Source organism: Vipera berus (assembly GCF_964194415.1).
Source record: "Vipera berus genome assembly, chromosome: 3".
Taxonomy (NCBI): domain Eukaryota; kingdom Metazoa; phylum Chordata; class Lepidosauria; order Squamata; family Viperidae; genus Vipera; species Vipera berus.
In genome coordinates, this window is record NC_138204.1 from 57552533 (window position 1) to 57575447 (window position 22915).

The following is a 22915-nucleotide window of genomic DNA, read 5'->3' on the forward strand; positions in this document are numbered from 1 at the left end:
CAGTAGAATATTCTGAGATTAAAGTACTGGTAGCTCTCAATTTATAACCACAATTGGAACCAGAATCTCCGTTGCTAAACAAGGCAATTAAGTGAATCATGCCCAAATGTATGACTTTTTTCTATGGTTAGTAAGTGAATCACTGCAGTTAAGTGAGTTATGGGATTATTTAGTGAATTCAGCTTTCCCCCATTGACTGCTTGTCAGAAGCTGACCGTGCTGGAACACCACAATCGTCTAAATCAGGGGTCTGCAACCTTGTGGACTTCAGTTCCCAGAATTCCTCAGCCAGCATAACGTAGCATAGCTGGCTGAGGAATTCTGGGAGCTGAAGTCCACAAGTCTTAAAGTTGTCAAGGTTGCAGACCCCTGGTCTAAATATATAATGGTTGCTAAGCGCTCTAATTTTGATCACATGACTGTGGGGATGTGATGGTTGTGTGAGGACTGGTCAAAAGTCATTTTTTTCAATGCTGCTGTAACTTGGAACAGCTGCTAAAGTGTTGTTGTTGTTAGTTGCGAAGTCGTGTCTGACCTATCGCGACCCCACGGACAATGTTCCTCCAGGCCAGGGGTCCTCAAACTTGGCCCTTTGATGACTTGTGGACTTCAACTCCCAGAATTCCTCAGCCAGGCACGCTGGCTGAGGAATTCTGGGAGTTGAAGTCCACAAGTCATCAAAGGGCCAGGTTTGAGGACCCCTGCTCCAGGCCTAACCTGTGTTCGGATTCAGCTGCAGATGATGAGAATGACCACGAGATGGTAACAGAGTACCAAAATCTCTCTTTGCTGCCATCTAGTAACCGTGGGTTGTTGTTTTTTTACAGTCCTCGGACGTTCATCATTACATTCCTTGTCCGAGGTCTAAACCCTGAAGGAATACGGACCCCTGTCTTTTAAAACTAACTTTCCAATTTAAAAAAAATACAAGCCAGTCTCTTCTTCCCAGAGAGAACAGCCGCATGCCTTGCCTCACACAGCGCCTCATTCTTTCTGTTTTCCAATTGATATCTGAAAAGAAGGAGCGCGGGGGGGGGGGGGAAGCTTAGTGGTAAAGCTCGTCGTAGCCCTGGATTATCCAAATCCTGCAAAGTGCGGTGCAACTGCCTTTAGACGCAATCCCATCCTCGAACATCTTCCGCTTCCGTCTGTGCTGCGGAGCTGCTACTTTTAAGGTCAAGGTGGTGAAAAAGTTGGCGTTTTGCCGTGTTCTGCCCCACCACCGCCGTTACGTATTCATTCCCGGCTGGAAGGAGAGAGAATAATAATACGGCAGGAGAAATAAGGAGTTCAAATCAGGTGAGAGGCGAGGGAGTGGATGCGTGGAATCTGCCGGGCAGCAGCAGATGGAATCGGCACGCGGCAGGGGAGGAAAGAGGAACTATTCACGCTGCCGAGTAAAAGAGTACGAGTAAAAAAAAAAGCAATCCTTGCCTTTTCGAGTGAGAATGAGGAGTTGGGAGTGGGAGGGTTTGGATAAAACGTGCCTCTTAAGATTTATTGCAGGGCTGTGTGTGTGTGTGTGGGGGGGGGGGGAAAGATCCCCTTTCCTTTTTGCAACTTGTTCCCTTGAGGAAACGTGGTTTTATTTTTAAAGATAAAGGAGCAGGTATGGGAAGTGTTTTAAAATGCAACATGTTTCATCTTTCATCTCTTCTACGGATTGATCTAAGCAACTTGAAAGACAACATGCTTGTCGAGAAAACTCTTCTTTTTAAAGGAAGAGTTTGTAGGTATTTCTTACTGTAAGCCCAGAACCTGTTTTCCTTAAACAGTCAAAGAAATGGTAACTCTAAAGAAAGGAAACCAACCTCAAATAATATGATCAAACAAAAGTAATATTTAAAATGGCAATTTTACTCCACTGTGGCAGGACAGTGTCAGTCATCACTGCCCACTTCTTGGGGAGAGCTGCTTGAAATTTACTGTCTTAACTCTTCACCACCACCAAGTTTGGAACAATTACCAACCCCCCCCCCCCCACTAAAGTCTACATTTTTGGTTCATATTGTATCTGAAGAAAATGTAACTAGGAGAGGAAGCTGAAAAGCCATGAAGGTAGCCATGGAAGACCAGTGCCTCAATGAGTCTAAGATGGTCAGGAGGTAACATGATGTGAGAAACTTCCAAACCAGGGGTCTTCAAACTTGGCCCTTTTATGACTTGTGGACTTCAACTCCCAGAATTCCTCAGCTAGCTTGCCTGGCTGAGGAATTCTGGGAGTTGAAGTCCGCAAGTCATAAAAGGGCCAAATTTGAAGACCCCTGTTCCAATCCAACCATCTGGCCCTCAAGCACTACAGGTTCAACCATTTCAGTCAGGAAGATTAGTGCAATTTCAGATATATGAATCTGAACAAGAAATCAGTTGGCTCAGCCACCGAACATGATGGCATGGGATCACATAGCTTTGGGCTGCGTAAAGGGATCCTGTAGGACAGGGGTCTTCAAACTTGGCCCTTTTATGACTTGTGGACTTCAATTCCCAGAATTCCTCAGCCAGCGTGCCTGGCTGAGGAATTCTGGGAGTTGAAGTCCACAAATCATGAAAGGGCCAAGTTTGAAGACCCCTGCTGTAGGATGTGAATCTATAGTAGAAAGTCAAAGCAGCTTCCAATATTTGCTTTAAGATACATAGCATGAGATCATGTAGCTCTGACTGATTCTGGAGCGGCGCAAAGGCCTCTTTTATGAAAAACCCTCAGTTGCGATGAATGAAATGGTTCCGATAGAGGTAAATATCTTCACTTATATACAAATGTGAAGTAAGATTGTAGGATGGCTAAAAATAGCAGTGGAGAAATGAAATGAACCTAACAAATAAAATGGAGGTTACATCCTTTTCCTCCGTGTCTTTTAGAAGAGAGCAGGGCCAAACCCAGTTCATCAATTTGCCTAATTCCATATAAGCCTGCTCATCAGCTCACAGCGCAGTCTAAGGGCAGCCTTAGGAACAAAATTGCAAAATTGCAACTTTTCATCCTTTATCATCTGATGATCTCACTATTCAATCTTTCTTTGCCTAATAATAGAATTAATCCCAGTTACACTGATAAGGACCAATCAGGCTCCTAGGATTTCCTATCTTGTAGCCCTCAACTTGTATAAAAATATTTGTTTTCCCATTGTTCAAAGTCCCTCTTTCTTGTAAAGCAGGCATCCATGCTTGGTTCTTCTCTTTAGTGTTATGTTTCTTCTAGAGGGGATCCTTGACAAAGTGTACTTTTAAAAACGATAAACTCTACAATCATATTAATGTTTCTCATATTGTCATAATAAGCAGGCATATACATAAAATGAAGGCTACTGCTAAGTTTGTAAGCCGCCCTGAGTCTTCGGAGAAGGGCGGGATATAAATGGAATTAAAATATAAAAAAAATATAAAATAAAATAAAATAAAAAATAAAAGTGCATCATAGGCAAGAGCCTTGGTGGAGCAGTGGGCTAATGCCTCCTTAAGTAACACCAGCTGCCTGCAATTAGTGCAGGTTCGCATCCCACCAGGCTCAAGGTTGACTCAGCCTTCCATCCTTCCGAGGTAGGTAAAATGAGGACCCAGATTGTTGGGGGCAATTAAGCTGACTTTGTAATAATGCCGCTTGGGGTGTGTGTGAAAGCCCTAACAAGCAGGCATATACATAGAATGAAGGCTACTGCTAAGCTTGTAAGCCGCCCTGAGTCTTCGGAGAAGGGCGGGATATAAATGGAATTAAAATAAAAAAATAAAATAAAATCATATCACTGCACTGAAATAGTGGCAGGTGGCTTTGTTGAAAGACTTCTGTGCATATGCTCGGAAGCGCTCTTGTTTAATTGTGATGGCAATGTGTGCGTAGCTCTGTGCTTTTGAATTTCTTTGGCTGCTTGGGGGTGGGCCCAAGTGGTGTAAATGTCTACTCTGTAGGAGCCAAGAAACTTTGCTCATGGCTACTGTTATAGTTTTGCTGTTTCTATGTTTCACCAATTGTGCATTCTATTATCTCTAGATGTCCTGTTCTTCTCCTTTTCTGAGTGGGAATATTCTGAGACAGGACTACAAAGTGAGCAAAAGGCATTTAAGATATATGTTTTCTTTACTGTGCTTGAAAACAGAATGTGGCTGCAACCTAAAGAATGGAAACTGAATTGCTGGTTTGGGCAGGACAGAATGCCTGGACAAGTTCTTGTAGTTTTCTTGGCAAGGTTCATTGGAAGCAGTTTGCCATTGCCTGCTTCTAGGACTGAGAGAGAAGGATTGGGCCAAGGTCAATCAGCTAGCTTTGCACCTAAGGTGGGATCAGAACTCTTGTCTCTTGGGTTTCTAGGCTGATGCCTTAACCACTACACCAAACTGGCTCTTCCTATGAAATCTGAGGACCTTTCATTGGCACAAGAGAATAGGACCCAGTTTCCATTCAGTTCCGGTCTGCCACTCCTATCCCTGTCTTAAGATATTGATCTGGATTTTTTTTCCTTTTTGTTTTCTAGATTTAATAGCAAAAGGATATGTTGCAACTAACCAACCACAAATTTCACCATGTCTGATGTTCTGAAGCGGTTGTGTTACATTGGATTCCATGTTCTTCAGGGTCAACAGCTGGCCAGTCACCTGGTGCAAAGATTTGGCTTTGAACTGTTTGCTATACGGGAAGCAGAGAGGAAGAGGCAGCAGGCTTTCCGAAGAGGAGATGCTATTTTTGTTGTCAACGAAGAGCAGGAGCTGACTGGGAAAAACATTTTGTCTTCAGATTTACCTTCAAACTGCTATAAGCATAAAGGGATCCTGTATGATGTGAACCTGCAGTACAGAGTCAGTACAGCTTCCAATATTTGCTTTGAGGTAGAAGATGTCCCTGGCATCTCCCGAAATCTACAAGAGAAAGGCTGCAAGATCCTTATTCCTCCTTCCACTGAAGCAGATGAAAATGGCTTTGTTACTTACTCTGTAGTGAGATCCGTTGTGGGCAATGTAAGCCATACTCTTCTTGACCGATCCCAGTATGGTGGGCCATTCTTGCCTGGTTTCTATGAAGTTGAAGTTGCCCCCAAGAAATTCCAGGAGAAGGAGACCGTATATTTTGACCACATCACCTATGCCTGTCCGCAAGGTAGCTCACAAGCTGTGCTGGACTGGTACAAAAACTGCTTTGGTTTCCAGCGCTTCTTCATCCACCAGCAAGATGACGCTGTAGAAGGCTTTCGAATTCAGGGGGAAGACATGGGCCTTCGTCTTACTGCCATGCAATACAGTGATGATCCATCGTCACTCTTGGAGCATGACTGTAAATTTGTTCTGGCTGAGTCACTGCCAAGGCAAAGGATGGGCCAGGTGGACACTTTCTTACAGCAGCATGAAGGTGCCGGCATCCAGCATGTGGCCCTTTATACTGCAGACATCCTAAGTACTGCTGCAGCCATGGCCAAGTCAGGAGTAAGCTTTTTCAAACCGCCAGTATCATATTACAATGAGAAAAGCAAAGAGGAGGAGATACAGCAAGTTGGGCAAGATCTTCAGCTCCTGAAAGACTACGGCATCCTTCTTGATGCGACAATGGACGACGAAGGACAGGACGATCGCCCTAGCATGCCTGAGAAGCCATACCTGATGCAGATCTTCACTAAACCTCTTTTTACAGAAGAGACCTTTTTCATAGAGCTCATTGAACGACACGGGGCTGCAGGTTTTGGTGAGAGAAATGTCCGTGCGCTTTGGAAGTCTGTACAGGATTATATGGATCGGCAGCAAGGACCCACTGTACTTGAGAACAAAGTGTGACAAAATATTTATTTTGTTCTGCTCACAGACGCCTTGAATTGTGAGATGGGCCCCAAATAAATTGGATCAATAAATTATAGCTAAACAATATAGTGCTGCCTCAGATTTGTTAACACAGGATTAATGCCCATGTTAGAACAAAGCATATGGACTGATGTGGTTTAAATGTGTACTTTCAAAATTGATTTTGCAATCAGTGCTAGCTTGCATTAAAAAGTATCCAAGTGACCTGGAGGCCATCTAATGGATATCTGATGAGAACTGAAACCTGACTGAAGCAAGGTTGTGACAATAACCACATCTGAAAACATGTAGGTTTTTGCCTTGCTAGCTGAACTACTGAACTGGTAATTGATTTTTCTCTAACAAAACACAAAGGCCTGAAGGAATGGCTGTTATATTTTCCCTAGGAAGAGAGAAAAGCTCTCTGTATTAGAATAAGTGACTGCTATCTGCAGAACCCCCACAGTCTTTGGGACCATGGAGTTCAAATCTGAAATGGTACAAGATCCCTGTTGCTTAGCTACAGTACTCTTAGTGAAGAAAATTACCAAGTTAGGTAACAAAAAGTCTCAATGAAAACAACCAAGCTCTGAAGATGCCAAGAGCAAACTTTGGACTACATATTCTCTACTATTGGAAGAAAATCAGTTCTCCCTGTTCATACTTGCATCCACCAAATTTGGTGTTAACTGGAGAAATAGGAGGCAAGAGAATCTGTTAGCCACTGTCTCATGAATCAGGACATCTTTTTAAATACCATAACATGGAACCACAGGGAACCTTTGGCATGGATCCAAGCATATATAGTACTGATGGAAAGTAGCTACTGTGCTATTTACATTCCTAAAAAGTGAAAAGAAATCGACTTACTCTTTATCTAATATGAAGAACTGTGTATAAATGTTGTGATTCTCAGAACATCTTGCTAATAAATCTTAATATATGTCCAAAATTGGCTCAGTAGTTCTGTAGAAGGGCCCTTACTTGAGAATCTGTTGACTATGAAGAGATTTACTCAGTTCATTTCTTTAGATGTTACTGAAGAGTATCCATGGTTTAATTAATTTAGTGGTTACGTCTATTAATAAAGCGTTTTGTCATGTCCACTTGCTGTTACTGAATGCTACAGCTAGAAAAGTGGTGGTGAAGTGGTAACTGCTCTCCCTGTACATTTTCCTGCTCACAAATATCTACCATAAACTATTTCTTGTCCAAATATAGTTCTATTTGTTGGATGTTCTTGAATACCAGTGTTATGTTTCTCCTTGCTAGATCAAGTGAAACAAATCACCGTAAAATAAAAGAAAGGCTTATAACTCTATACACTATATCTTGATTTAAGAATCAGGGGGATAAATTCACTTTTCAACACCTCACTCTCATAAATTTAGTAAGTTTTGGGAAAACAGCTAAAAATGGAAGCTCACTAAGTTTTTTTTAATAAACAATCATTAAAAGTTTTATTAGTGAAGCCAGAGTTATAAAACAAGACATTTCAAGCATTAAAATAGTTGATCATACGGGGAAATGGCATGCAGTACAATAGTAGAATGTAGGCAAACTGATTATTCAGTTACTTGTTCCCAAAAGAATCTGGCTCTAATAAAAAAAACCTTTATCCTACTTTTGCCACATTTCTTTCAATGTGCCATATCACAAAAAAATGCTACTTGGTATCTTTCTTTGGCACATCTATAGCTGCAACTCAGATTGTGGTTGGGCATGCAGTGCTAAGAACCGTGCTTATTTAATAAGACATTTAGCAAATGAGTAGGAAATCAAATGACAACAGGATGTGTTCCACATTATCTCACATACTGGGCAGACACATCTCACTTCATGGCTAAAGGACCCTATTCCCAGGCCTTTCAAAAGGTGATTGACCCAGATTTCAAAGTACTGTACAAGAATATTGGGAGTGCAAAGATGTACACTTTTCATGTTTTTTCTATTCTGTGCCTGAACTTGCAGTCAGCTATTGAGATCAGCTCTAAGAAACGAATGCAAAGAAAGCAGGTTCTTGGAAGAACTAGTCTGTTCTTTAGGCTTTAATTGGCTGGTTCTGAGAGAGTCTCGTTTCTTCTTCACAGCCTGTACAATGATACAAAGGTGGAGATTTAACAGAAAACACCCTGCAAACAGTCACCTGTTTCATCCTCTCCCACCTGATCCTGTAAGCGAGTGTTCCCCAATCTTTCCAGGGTGGCAGCCGAGCGGGGGGGGGAGAGGGGATGGTTTTGTGCAAAGGGAAGGTGCGCATGCACACATGCACAGATTCATTTGTGTGAGGAGTGACACCTGTCACTCGCATGAGGGGTTGCGAGTGCCAGCATTCACGATTCGCGTGAGTACAGCTATGAGCGCACTTTGCTGACACTGCCTGGTCCTGAATGGGCCACGGCCAGGGGTTGGGGATCCCTGGTGAAAGCACTACTGTGATTAGTACCTTGGCCAACCACAAGTCAATCACTGACCAATTTGGGGACTTACTTTAAAAAGAGGCAAGAGACTAAGAATAGGCAGCTAAACAAGGCATGAGCAAAAGCTGCTTGGTTCTATGAAAAGATAAATAAACTTACTTGGGCATTGTTGATGCTACAGCTCCATTTTTCATAAACTTTGAAGACCTAAAAAAGAAAATAGAAACTATACTCAAATAACTGTAGGGCCATTTTTAATGTGGATAGTATGTGCCAATGCTCAGCCTATACACACACACACACACACACACACACACACACACACACACACACACATATATATATATATATATATACAGTATATATAAATACACATACACACACACACACACACACACATATATATATATATATATATACACACACAGTATATATATATACACATACATACACACACACACACACACACATACACACATTCGTTCTTCTGGGAGAAGCCACCAGCCTGAGGATGACGGATGAGATTTTGTCGAAACGTTGCCCTGATACCTCCAATTCTACGTGGGGAAAAACCCGAATGACCAAAGATCTACATACAAACACCCGCGAAAACCTCAGAAAACATATATATGTATGTATGTTAAATGTTAAGTATTTAGAATACACTTGACAAACATGGGTATGGCTGACTGATGAGAACAAATAAGTTTGAGATGATCATATCTGTCTCCCTTTCTTTGTTAGCGAGCCAAAAAATTTACACACACACACACACACACATAGTATGTGTGTGTGTATACATACTGTATGTGTGTGTGTATATATATATATATATACATACATACATACTGTATATATATGTGTGTATATATATATATATATATACTGCTCAAAAAAATAAAGGGAACACTTTAACAACACAATGTACTGTATTTAATAGTAGGATGTCTTATTTTTGTGTTCCCTTTATTTTAAAGTGTTAAAGGGAACACTTTAACAACACAATGTACTGTATTTAATAGTAGGATGTCTTATTTTTGTGTTCCCTTTATTTTTTTGAGCAGTATATATGTATATATAGCAAGACTAAAAAAGCGCATGGGACAAAGCAAGTTCTGTTCTCAGGAACCCTGTACATCTGGTTCCATTTTGTAAATGCTCATATGTTGTGCAGGAGTATATTGAGAAATCAGTTAACTGTTTGTGAATGTATCAATGATTAGAAATCTTGACATAACTACACATGAATTTATCAACTCTACTGCAGAATGTAAGAGACATCTATGCGGCTCCAAGTTGTTACACTGACAGGCTGAGAGTCTGCACAGAGTTGGTTCTAATTCCACAGAGACATGGGGAGAAAGGATGGCTCCTGCTTCTGTGCACTGAAGTCTTCTATCAAAATCTCAAGGGAGGAGGTTGAGATAGAAGAAAATGGACAACTGATTGCTACGTAAGTTGTTACGCATTCCTACAAGAAAGGCAAAATACAAATAGAACACATTTACCTACATATTGATTCCTCACATACCACTTTTTAGAGATTTGCAAAGAATCCACTGCGACAGTGTTTAAACCTCAGATTTTCAGTACCTTTTTCATAGCTGTGGAGATGGCTGCTACCTGCAATTCTGTTTTGGTCACCCATCGGGATGCTGGCAGTTCCACATCCCTATTCCAATTTTCTTCATCTTTGTCCACATTCAAAAAATAGATCACATATGTTTGGCGGATGTGGGAGAAGATATGGATAACCTGTGGAGGGAAAGATGGATATGTGGATGGATGGATCCTGTTAATATTATCATGAAGGAAGACACTGAATAGCAGAGACAGAAGCTAAATGCCCCAAGGAGAGGGATCCTTGGAGTTCTTTTTTACTATTCCCTGCTTTGAGACAAGGAGATGCAGGGATATGATAACTGGATTTAGGAGCAAAGATATGGAAAAAAATATTCTGCTGCATTGTTATAACAATTTGGATAATGGCTAAAATTGAAATTAAGATCAATACTTTTGTAATCTTGCAAGTTTTAATAAGACAATAATAAACTGATAAATTTTGATGCCCACATTTCTGGGGGAACTAATGTCATTGCTCTGTAGCTATCTCTTTGCAACCTTGGCTAATTTCAACATCAAGCAACCATTTCCCCAATATAATACATTCATCTTGGTTCCATGCAACTACTCTACTCTAAAACTTTACTATAACTGTAAATATAGCAATAGAAATTCTAGTGCTAATGCTATCCCAAAATGAACTGTGCTGAAGATCCAAGACACAGTGAAAATATGGGAGAAACTTGTTGGAAAACAATCAGCTAACAATGGCTGATTATAAGAGCATTACCAATTCCTTTCTGGGATCCAATTTACCTCTCCAACATACTGTAGTTGCCTCAGTGCCAAGTCATTGCCAAACGAGGCTAGAAGATGATCTGCCAGAATCACTTTCTGTTGCTTTTCCTGCCCTTGTTCAAGGAGGATGCTAGGAAACTCCCACAGTCCAGCTAGCAGACCTACAAGAAAATGTCTAATCAGTGCAATTTAATATAATGTGTGTGAACTTGAACTTTCTGCTTTGAAGAAAAAAAGCTACTGAAATGCTGCACACTTTCAGCTAAAACATTATTTCTACAGTAATTGTATATGGAATGAGTATTCTCTATTAAAGGTAGTCTTTCCCTCACATAGGTCGAGGAATTCAATAAATTTTGTTATTCAAATGCCTTCTCAATGAGAATGGAAAAACATGACATTAATCAAAAGATGCTTGGGCCCACACCACTGGGTAGTACTCTGGAATGGACACACAAATAGAATCAGCTCTTGGTTCAGAACGATAGATGCTCACATATTTGTAGTTTCTTATTCAAAGCTACCAAGATAAAATTGGCTTCTTTATCCTAAGAAAAGCCCTTAAACATCATCAGAGAAACAAAGCTTCCTGGTAATTTCTCCTTTTTAAAAAATTAGACAAAAAGAGACTTCATGAGCAAGATCCAAATTTCCGTAACTGCTAGAGAACTAGAGCTGGAGATGCAACATTAGCTGACAATGCTTCTTAGCCTTCCTTGGTTTCTTCCTCGGCTGGTTACCTGAGCTGGGCCTCCTCACAAGAAAGTACTCTGGATTCCCATCACTGCATCTCCTCTCTAGCACACATGTGGCTGTGTGTTCTATTCTGGGCTGCTTCTTGGTAGCTTTTCTTGGGAAATTAGTGACACCAAGGCTGGGCTCCCATGGTACTGAAGGAGGCAGGCAGAGGGAACAGCTTCCTGAGACAGCAGCTGATAATGAGAAGGAAGCAGCAGGCGATCAGGCAAACTCTGAAATGCTGACGGTAGTAGGAGTAGTGCTTCATTATAATCTATTTTCATGGCCATCTAGGACAGGAAGGCTTGGCTTGGCAAGAAGAACCACAGTTCTTCTGAACCTGCCCGTCCCATGGTTACAAAGCTCAACCCACCTCCAATTCTTCCTTCCCAAGGAAGCCTTGAAAGCTTAAATTAACAAACATAACAGAATAAAATACATTTCAAATAGCAATATTAACAAGTATAAAATAAGCATTACACAAGGATGTTATTTTTTTATCCATTTGCCATGACCTTCAGATCCCACGATTACATCCAAAAATGAAAGCTGAATGTCACCTGCAGCAAAGACGACCTCAGTTTAAAGATGCAAAATTTCCAAACAAGTAGGCTCTTTAGAAGCATACCACACATTCAATCCACTTTTTCCCACAGGGACAGTGCCAAAGCCTTAACAGTGAAGGTAATTGAAGACAAAAATACAATTTATTTTGAGGGACTAAACCAGCTGATTTGAGAGTATGACCAAAATTCTGCCCCTCCTTTTCATGCAACTATCAGGAAAACGAAGCAATGTCTGTGGAAAGAGGTTAATTGGGAATGAAGTTGTGAGAGCCTTCCTCACTTTTATAAAACCTTAATTCTCATTCTTAGTGTAAACAATTATCCTGGTAATATAAATTCTTATTAGCACTTACCACATTCCTCCATATCTATCATGGGGAGGCTTTTAGAAGCAGATTTTCCTAACAGTCTCTTGGTGGAATTTAACCGATCCTTTTCCACCTACAAAAGATAAAGGGTTTTTGTATCGATAAAAGTATAGGAAGAGGGTGCAGATGACAACAGGGAGAGACCTGTCTGGAAGGACACCAAGACCTGCCTATTTAAGGGTTCAATTAATCATGATTCCAAATAAAGATTAAGCCAAGTGAAAAATTGGACTGCAAAGTTTGTTATGCAGCAGCCTCTCTTGTACAAATTTTTGTTGTAAATAAATAAGGTGCAAACTTCAATTTTTAGAACTTCTCAGGTGAAAGATGGACACTAATCTCACAATCGATACAAAAGTTACGATGAACAAAGAGCCATGGAAAGAAACATGCTCGGCATTACAAGACAAGATAGAAAGGCCTGCACATGGATTAGAGAACAAATGAAAGTGTATGACATCACCAAGAGAGTAAAAGAATTGCAATGGGAATGGGCTGGTCACATGGCAAGAAGAACTGATGGCAGGTGGATCAAGGCAGTCATAGAATGGATCCCACTTGATAAAAAGCATCCATGAAAGAGACCTAAAACAAGGTGGATCGACAACATCAACAAGTATTGCGGGCCCAATTGGCAAAAGGAAGCTCAGGACTGTATCGGTTGGAAGCATGCAGACGAGGCCTTCATCCTGCAGTGGATAGACAATGGCTAAAATGATGATGGCTATTATTACTAAGAATCCTGGGAGTTGAATTCCATGCAACTACAGTATGCTCTGATTGGGGAAGGTAGTCAACACTTAAAAAAAAGAGTTGTAGTAGAATTAGTATGTGGAAGAGATTGTGAAAAATAATTTTCATTCTGATAAGAACAAATATAATGAAGCCTCACTGGGGCAACATTATTAGGCTCACAATGCAGGCCTATCCAAATGCACTCAAAAGTAAATCTAAGATCTTGAAGAATGACTTATTTCTGAATATATATGCATTAGGTTACAACTTTAATCATATTAAAGCAATACATTAAGACTACAACTTCCCAAATTCCCAGTCTACAGAGAAGGCTGTATTCCCTCTCAACCTCAAGATTCATTTGTGATCCTATTTATTGTCTTCCTGGAATCTTCACCTATTCCATACATGTATGTCCATATGGTGTTTTAGTTTAAGATACAAAGTCAGTGCACCACACCTCACAAAAGAACAAAGCTTCCATCATATCATTTTTGCATATCTGGGTGGAACATTCAAACAAACAGGGTGTCCTTACTTTATGGTGACCTCTGCAGTGCTGTCTCACTGGACATTCCATGCATAATGGGGTCTTGGGAGTACACACAGTTGCACCCAATTCCATCATTGCTTGATTAAAATCACCTGGATGGGTCTGATCAACCAGAGTGTTGGCTAAGACCCTAAGAACAATAGTCATGTTATTCATTAATGCTATACTGTAGGGGAGGAATTCAAGTTAGAAAAGGATATGATTCACTTATTCAAATGTAAAAAGGTAAAGGTAAAGGTTCCCCTGCACATTCATGCTAGTTGTTTCCAACTCTAGGGGCCCATCTCCGTTTCAAAGCCGAAGAGCCAGCACTTGTCTGAGGACGTCTCCGTGGTCATGTGGCCGGCATGACTAGACGCCAAAGGCGCACGGAACGCTGTTACCTTCCCACCGTAGTGGTCGCTATTTTTCTACTTGCATTTTTACATGCTTTCGAACTGCTAGGTTGGCAGAAGCTGGGACGAGTAACAGGCGCTCACTCTGTTACGCAGCACTCGGGATTCGACCCGCCAAACTGCCAACCTTCAGATTGACAAGCTCAGCGTCCTAACCCACTGAGCCACTGCGTCCCTATTCAAATGAGTCTCCTGCTATTCCACAAAGTGCATTGCATACAATTTGGAATAACATGAGACAACCCTGCACTCTATGGAATGGTCAAGATACAATTAAGTTAATGTTTTTTTCATAAACTAGAAGCTAAACCAATAAGAAATGTGGAGTAACAAGTACATTAAAAATTATGTGTAGTTTTTTCTTCTTCAAGGTGAGAACATTATATACTGTATTTTGTTATGTGTGCAGAATCTTAAGCATACTAAAGCCCCGACTTTTCCCATTGCAACCAAGATTTCCCCACAACTTTCCCTAAATCAAAAAACACCACCAAATCTTCTTTCTCCACGATGTATGCCATCATTTACAGCATGTTAGGATGCAGCTTAAATACTACACTGTAATCTGCTTTCTAGGAAATGACATCTTATTTCGTTATTCATTACTGTCATTGTTAAGTCTTTGCAGGTACAGGTAGTCCTCGACTTACAACAGTTCAGTTAGTGACCATTCAAAGTTACGACACTGAAAAAAATGACTTAGGACCATTTTTCACACTTACAACCATTGCAGCATCCCCGTGGTCACGTGATGAAAATTCAGAGGCTTGGCAACTGACTCATATTTATGACAGTTGCAGTGTCCCCGGGCTCTTGTGATCCCCTTTTGCGACCTTCTGACAAGCAAAGTCAAGGGGGAAACCAGGTTCACTTAACAACTGTGTTCCAGCTTAACAGCTGCAGTGATTCACTTAACAAAAGTAGCAAGAAAGGTTGTAAAATGGGATAAAATTCATTTAACAACTGTTTCGCTATACAATAGAAATTTTGGCCTCCGTTGTGGTCATAAGGCAAGGACAATCTGTATTAACACTAACCATCACCTGTAAAACCTCTATAATTCCTTCCTCTGGAGTCAGACATTAGTTTACTATTTTAGAGTACTTTGGACCTAAAATATTAATATGATCCTATATAACTTCACTTTTTTATTTTAGTAACTTCAGGATAGATTATAAGAAAAAAACCCTGATATAGGCTGTCCTCATCTTACGATCATTCATTTAACAACCATTTTAAGTTACAATGGCACTGAAAAAAGTGACTTGCCCAGTCGCAAATGCGATTTGGGTGCTTGGCAACCAGTATGTATTTGCAACGGTTGCACCATCTTGTGGTCATCTGACCACCATTTGCAACCTTTCCAGCCAACTTCCAACAAGTAAAGTCAATGGGGGAAGCTGGATTCATTTAATGACTGTATGATGCACTTAACAACTATGGCAAAATTCCCTTAACAACTGCATCATTTAAGTGACTCAAGTTCTGGTCCTAATTATAGTTGTAAATTTGAGGCTACCTGTATGAATGCTAATTGTTCAGCAAGTATCTTATTTATCTTTTTCATTCCATTCTGGAAAAGTCTAACATGTTAACATGACATGACAGACAAAACTTATTACTAAGATATTAATGTCTTAATACATGTCTAAAATATTAGAGATAGTTATGACCCCATGTATCTTGTGAACATAAAAATTTTGATTTATTATATTATATTGATGTGATCATTATTTCTAGGAATATTGGGGAAAAATCATATATGTAACTATTATTTATAAAAATAATAAGAACTGTATTATTTCAAGGTTTGCAAAGAAGACATTTTGGGGAAATCAACTAAATGTACTATGTGAATTATGGATTACAGAAACCAATTGTTAATGATTTTTCTTTACAAATGTAAACCCAGCAAACACACTGTACCAAATTATTAAGTGATTTATGTTTAAAAAAAATCAATAAAATATATGGAATTTTTTTTATATTATGCTTCCTACTTCAAGTGTGTCCAAGGCAATGGCTATGGGGAAGAATGTGCAAATAAGCACCTCTGTTAAATGAAAAATAAGAGAAAAACGTATTTTGTTTAGAAACAATTATCTGACTGTAAGCCACAGGAAAATCTGGCCAACAAATATCTGCACTGAGCCCAAGTTTAAAAGGTTATCTGGAAATGAATGAGAAATATATACTCTTCCTCTATAGAATCTGATGGCATAAACACATCATTTTAAGGATCTTTCATTTCATTATTTAAATAAGGATTTTGAAACCTCATAGTTGTGGAAAAATTTTGAAAACATGCAAACAATGTCCTGGAAATTCAGCTATCACTGCAAGCACTATTTTTACATATGCTATCACCATTCTTTATAGCCTCTATTCATTTCTCAGCATATTGTTTAATTCAATCCTAAATGATCCTTGTGAGATTTATATCTTGCTTCTTCTGCAGGAACTCAAGGCAGCTGTAACTGGATTTCTCATTTCATCCAACAACAATCTGGTGAGGTACACTGGACAGAGACCTCTTAAGTCCTCTTGATTTCAAAGGGACTGCTTACACGCAAAGCACTGCATTCTCTATTGTATGAATTATTGCTTTATAAATCTTAGTGCCTTGTAGGAATGAAAGTATTTCCTTACCAGAGTGTGTCTGCAATAGCTGAATTGGCAGGGTCAGCACCAATGGCTCTTGTGCGACACAAAACTCGAGTCACGTTCCCATCTACCACTCCTGTCACCTGTGTATTTTGAACAAAAACCTACTGGTTCGTATACTTGAGAAAACTTGCGTTCAGCAACAAATGAGAGAAAATCAAATGCTGAATGATAACAAAAGGCACCTGCAATCTGTCTGAATCAATTTGAGGGCACTACAGTGCAATAACTAAAAAGCAGTTAAAATCCTCCCACTCTCAGGAAATTACTTGAGTCCTAAGTAAACTAAACTCATTCAGCTTTGGGGCCTCTATTTACAAAATGAGGGATGATATTAGTACTAAGCTTCCTTACAGGGCTGCTGTACAGGGTTAAAATTAGAAAACAAACACAAAAACCATATGAATACAATTTGAGAGCATATGTCAAAGAAATGCCTCTCCCCAATTTGATAAATTAGTATTTCACTCTTCCTTCAACATATATAGTATTCTTTCTTTCAATGATTCCCCACAAGGCATGAGATACATCTGGCTCAAAATCATCCAACAAGCTTTTATGCTTGAGAGATTTCAATGAGTCTTCTAAACATACTCATGACCACGGTACCCTACAGGCTGTTCCACCTTCCATGAAGGGAAGTAGATTGTTACAAGGGAGAGGGCCTTTTCGGTTGGGCCTCCAAGGTATGGAAACCCATCCCCAGTTTGCAACTGATGTATTTTCAATGCCAGGCTAAGACTGATTGTTCTTCCTTCCAGGCATTTTACAGTTCATATAGACATCAGGAGCTAAGCTAGAATAAAAAGATTTATATTTATGTCTGTGCATGCACATGGGGTATTATGATAACAGTGTTCCAATATCTCATCAGTTGCGAGTCAAGAGGGAGTCAAGCTATTCTCCAAAGCACCTGATGGCAGGACAAGAAGCAATGAATAGAAACAAATCAACGAGAGAAGCAACCTAGAGCTAAGAAATTTTCTGACAGTTAGAACAATTAATCAGTGGAACAACCTGCCTCCAGAAGCTGTGAATGTTCCAAAACTGGAAGTTTTTAAAAAGAGACTGGACAGCCATTTGTCTGAAATGGTAAAGGGTTTACTGCGTGAACAGGGGGTTGGACTAAAAGGCCTCCAAGGTTCCTTCTGACTATTCCATTCCATTCCATTCCCATGTATGATAGACCTTTCCTGTGCTGCTTATTTTATTGTTTACATTAATTTTTTAGTAATTTTGTGATGGGTTAAAAGAATCTCAATTATTGGATGTCACACATATTACTAATTACTAATGTATACCATAAAACCTATGTAAATAGAGCCATTCTTTCAAAAAATAAAAGCAAGAAGAATAGCCTCCATTTTACTGGTTCTACTCCATCATACTGGAAAATATTTCATCTTTTCAATGAGCCCTTCCAGCAAGGAGAGATGCCTTTTTTTTGTCTCTAAACACATAAAACAGGAACAAAATAGAACAAGCCTAAAGCTGCAAAAGGGAGATGTTTGGAGAGCTGGGAGTGATCATTTTTGCAAAACAGAGACACAGATGCCGATGCTATCTTCCATATGCACCCTAAAGCAAAGTTAAACACCCATAATGATGGTCTTGTTACCTGGCCAAATGCTATGGAGGCAATAGCTCCAGCAGTGTACTTCCCTACTCCTGGCAGCTGCTTTTGCAGCTCTTCTGCTGTTCTTGGCATATGACCTGACAGTTGCGACATTACCTGTAAAAGACCAGTGAAGAAAGCAATTCAAAACAAAGGGAAACAAACAAGCTGAAGGTCTACTGTACTCTTAACAAGGTTGCACTGCATTCCACAGTATTTCCCAACACAAGGATCTTTTTATTAAAAACACATCTCTAAGAAGTTCAGATAGCCTGTTGAAGGCTAATAGTTCTTTAAGATGTTCCCAACCATGTTGGCATTATGTAGGATCTTGAAGGCCTGGCCTAGGGCAATGTGTTGGATGAGCCCATTTATAATAATTGGCATGTGAAAATGACTAATGTTTGGCCTTGGATGTGCTTATTTATTTATTTAAATATATTGGCCACCCAATTCCAGTGGAGTCTAGGGTTGTTGGTTGGTTGTTTCCCCCCCCCTTTTTGTTGGCTTATTCTTGGATTTAATCCTATATTAACCACCCAGAGTCTCAATTTGTGAACTGACTATAAGCCAAATAAATAGTACCACCTTCTTGCCAAAGTTTAGCACCACAACCCAGTCACCTAGTAACTTATTAATTCTGTCTACATTACCTTATGCGCGCCTTCCTGGAGTCTTTTACCTCGAGAATAGTAGCCAAGGCCTGCCCATAGTTCATTCACTTCCTATTCTCAAAGCAGAAATGAGGGGGGGAAAAAACCAAATTAACCCCAGAAGGATAAGGTCATACATATAAATTTCTTTTTCCCTTTACAGTTAATAAATGTGTGCATATTCATAAATGTATTTAAAATATTTTTACCTCTAATGAAGCTTCAGCTAAATCCTGCAAGGTTGGCCATTTCTACATCACAAAGAAAAACAGTTGTTTATTTATTAGATAAGGTAAAGGTAAAGGTTCCCCCGCACATGCGTGCTAGTCGTTTCCGACTCTAGGGGCCGGTGCTCATCTCCGTTTCAAAGCCGAAGAGCCAGCGCTTGTCCGAGGATGTCTCCGTGGTCATGTGGCCGGCATGACTAGACGCCAAAGGCGCACGGAACGCTGTTACCTTCCCACCGTAGTGGTCCCTATTTTTCTACTTGCATTTTTACGTGCTTTAGAACTGCTAGGTTGGCAGAAGCTGGGACGAGTAACAGGTGCTCACTCTGTTACGCGGCACTCGGGATTCGACCCGCCAAACTGCCGACCTTCTGATTGACAAGCTCAGCGTCCTAACCCACTGAGCCACCGCGTCCCTTATTTATTAGAACAGATGCACAAATAATTCAGAAGCCAGAATACTGGTGAATGTCAATGTAAATTTGCCACAAAGGAAGGAACTCAGGATCACCTGCATCCAACGATTGTAGTAATTAATCACTGAAGCCACTTGGGTTTGCTGGAGCATGATCTCCGATACCCACACTGCAAGCACAAAGGGGAAACAGCAGCATCAGAGACTGCTGATTAAAGATGCCTAGATCAAGGAAGCATGATAAAAGAGGTATACCCCTTAACAATTATATTAATAAAAAATAATATATAATCAAATATATTACCCAAGCCAAACTCCAATATTATATTACCCAAGCCAACTTTTGGGGCATTTAATATAGACCAGGGGTCTTCAAACTTGGCCCTTTTATGACTCATGGACTTCAACTCCCAGAATTCCTCAGCCAAGCACACTGGCTGAGGAATTCTGGGAGTTCAAGTCCATGAGTCATAAAAGGGCCGAGTTTGAAGACCTCTGATATAGACCCCCTGAAATAGTTGAATTATTGCTCTCACCAGCATATGCTCGTCTGTCATCATCAGTTTCAGTTGCAGCCTGCAATAGAGGAACAGCAAGGATGAAAACCCAACACAATAATTATCTCCTTATTTCAAAGAAAATAAAATACTTCTGAACCACCCCTTAATTTTTCCATACCAGTTGCCTCCATGGCAAATCTCGTTTACATTTATTGTACCAAGACAGCAGTCTCTTCTGGAAGTCTCTGATTTCAACTGCATCACTGAATGTGTGAAATACAGACTGGGAACTTGGCACTTCTGTAGTAAAGAGAAATTAACATTTTTAAATTAGCATTTCTTAGGGCTACATTGAGGAGGAAATCAAACTAATTGAGTTTTTTTGCAATTTCACTCTGCAATTTCTTAGAATGTATAATCAAATAAAAGATTGTTAGGTGTGATCACCCCAAGATAATAACACTCTAAATTATATTTTATTCAATACAATCAATCAGCACAGAGCTGGAAGGGACCTTTGGAGATCTTCTAGTCCAACTCAAGCAGCCCTGCTCAAGCAGGAGATCCTATACCATTTCAGTTAGGTGGGTGTCCAGTCTCTTCTTAAAAACTTCCAGTGATGAAGCACCTACAACTTCTAAAGGCAAGCTGTTCCACTGGTTAATTGTCCTCACTTTTAGGAAGTTTCTCCTTAATTCCAGGTTGCTTCTCTCCTTGATTAGTTTCCATCTACTGTTTCTTGTCTTGCCTTCTGGTGCTTTGGAAAATAAATTGTCCCTCTCTTCTTTGTGGCAGCTCCTCAAATACTGGAATACTGCTATGTCACCCCTAGTCCTTCTTTTCTCTAGACTGGTTATACCCAATCTGCAACCGTTCTTCATATGTTTTTGTCTCCAAGCCCTTAATCATCTTAGTTGCTCTTCTTTGCACGTTTTCCAAAATCTCAACATCTTTTTTGTAACGTGGTGACCAAAACTGGATGCATTATTCCAGGTGTGGTCTTACTAAGGAATTAGTAAGACCATACCTGGAATACTGCATCCAGTTTTGGTCACCACATTACAAAAAAGATATTGAGACTTTGGAAAAATACAGTATTAGACTTTTCATTCTTCTGTTTCTTGAGCAAAATCTTTGTGCAGCTCCATTACCTTTGTAAAGTACAAGTCCTTTTTTCACATTTCTTTGATGACTTTTGGATTTTCCCATTTTGCTGCACTTTGACGTTTGACGTTTACTCATTGCCAAGCTAGGAAGAGCATAAAGTACGTTATGATTAGATCAAACTCTTTCCAAATCTAAATGTAACCATTTGCGCAACACTCTATATAAATACTCCAAATTGTTACCAATTTAGTATGCAAACAGACAATCACAAATTACAAATATGGGCAATCTGGAAAAATATGTTCTAAGGAGAAATCAGGGGCTACAAAGTCTTTTTTTTTATTCTTGAAACGGACTCACCTACTCACATAAGACTGGTTAACATTCCAAAGCATGAGTGACTTCACAGTGCAAATAAAGATTTTGTCCCCCCACCACTATATAAATATAAACCCTATATGAAAACTCTATGTGAATACAAAATAAAATTAGATCAGGCAATCTTCCGCTTGGTAACTAAATCCTACTTTTAGAAGAGTGCGATTTTCCTTCACTAACCTAAATTAATGCAAACTATTCTAGCTTTCCATGCCTAACAAAGCCGTCGGTTCTCCTCACCACGTGCCAACAACATCCGTTGTTCTTACACGCTCAAAAATGGAACAATTATTAGAAACAGACGTCCTTTCAAAGGAGGCATACAACGTTTCCTTTTTCCCCCCCTTTTCTCTCATCTGTACGGCTCTTTGTAGCCTCAGAGCCATCACGGAAACGCTACCGGTTGGCCATGCACACAAACGGAACAAACCACGAAGTACACAAACAGCAGATTGAAAAGGAAAGGGATATACAAAGCTCACCAACCGCAGCGCTATTGTAGGAAGCACAAAAACCTAGGCTCTCCAACGGTTATTTTCTCTTTTATCGATAGATTTCTCTCTTTGGACGGAAATGAAAGTAAAGGATTTTACCGTACTCACGTATTTTTCCCCTACAACTGGAGGCTACGCACTTTCTAACGTAATTCTTACTCCGTGTACAAAGAAGTGTGTTTCTAATGGAGAGGGGACGGTGTTCTTTGCAAGCTGCCCTGCAATTAATTAATATTTCAAGCAGCAAATAGACTCGAGACTTAGTTTGTGCTGTTCTGCGGATTTTGCGATTTGGAGGCGCTAAGTTTTAACTCGGCGAAAGCATTGGGGAGGAGCAGAGACTAACTCTTTCTCCAGATCTTTTTTATAAATCATACCACCTGGTTTTATGTAGGTGGTTTTATTTATGTGATTGAAAAACTAAGATCTTAGTAGCTAAAGCCTGCTAGGAAAAGAATTAATCGTCTTTAAGCTAGCGCTGGTCATTTGATGAAAAACAACCAAACGTGAGCATGCCTGTTTACGCTTATGTATAGTGTAACTGCCTGCTTGATACTATTTTGTAATTCGCATATTTTAATTTTTTCTTAAAACGTTATTAGCTACTTTCCCGCAGCCAATTATGAAATAAAAAAGTATATCGCTGATTTTTTTTTAAAAAAAATAAATGAGTTGTTGATAAGACTGCAATGGAAAATCTTTCCTCCCACTCGGCAATTTTTGTAAAATATTGAAAACTCTTGCTCGCTTCCAAGTCCGAATATGATATTTTAAAAATGGTTTTTAAATGCATACTTGCATCTATTCTCGGCTTGTAGGGATCTGCTTTCAAAGTAGGCTGGATGCAGCGTTTACTTTAATATGCCGCAAAATGAAATTTTTGATGACCTCGGAAGTTGGGTTAAATTTTTTTAAAAAAAATATGCAGAAAACCCCACAGTTGCTAAACATATTACCCCATCGCCTTTA

At 39.8% G+C, this 22915-nt stretch overlaps 2 protein-coding genes across 3 annotated transcripts; one reads left to right on the forward strand and one right to left on the reverse strand.

Moving 5' to 3' along the window:
- The first annotated feature begins 1096 nt into the window (after positions 1 to 1096).
- Positions 1097 to 6699, forward strand: HPDL (4-hydroxyphenylpyruvate dioxygenase like). The gene is made up of 2 exons (XM_081326068.1): positions 1097 to 1299; positions 4467 to 6699. Exon 2 carries the CDS (start codon positions 4516 to 4518, stop codon positions 5752 to 5754), a length of 1239 nt encoding a protein of 412 aa, XP_081182194.1. The 5' UTR covers positions 1097 to 1299; positions 4467 to 4515; the 3' UTR covers positions 5755 to 6699.
- A 497-nt stretch (positions 6700 to 7196) lies between these two features.
- On the reverse strand, positions 7197 to 21786 carry MUTYH (mutY DNA glycosylase). 2 transcript variants are annotated; one of them, XM_081325678.1, is made up of 16 exons: positions 21693 to 21757; positions 21119 to 21216; positions 20146 to 20267; positions 20004 to 20043; positions 19564 to 19637; positions 19035 to 19076; positions 18826 to 18897; positions 18176 to 18289; positions 16543 to 16640; positions 13484 to 13628; positions 12196 to 12283; positions 11279 to 11470; positions 10557 to 10699; positions 9771 to 9932; positions 8337 to 8384; positions 7197 to 7848 (listed from the first exon to the last, which is right to left on the reverse strand). In XM_081325678.1, exons 2-16 carry the CDS (start codon positions 21207 to 21209, stop codon positions 7729 to 7731), a joined length of 1551 nt encoding a protein of 516 aa, XP_081181804.1. In that variant the 5' UTR covers positions 21210 to 21216; positions 21693 to 21757; the 3' UTR covers positions 7197 to 7728. The 2 variants fall into 2 exon arrangements, with proteins under 2 accessions (XP_081181804.1, XP_081181805.1); XM_081325679.1 differs by lacking the exon at positions 21119 to 21216 and having other exon boundaries at positions 21693 to 21786.
- Between the last annotated feature and the right edge of the window lie 1129 nt (positions 21787 to 22915).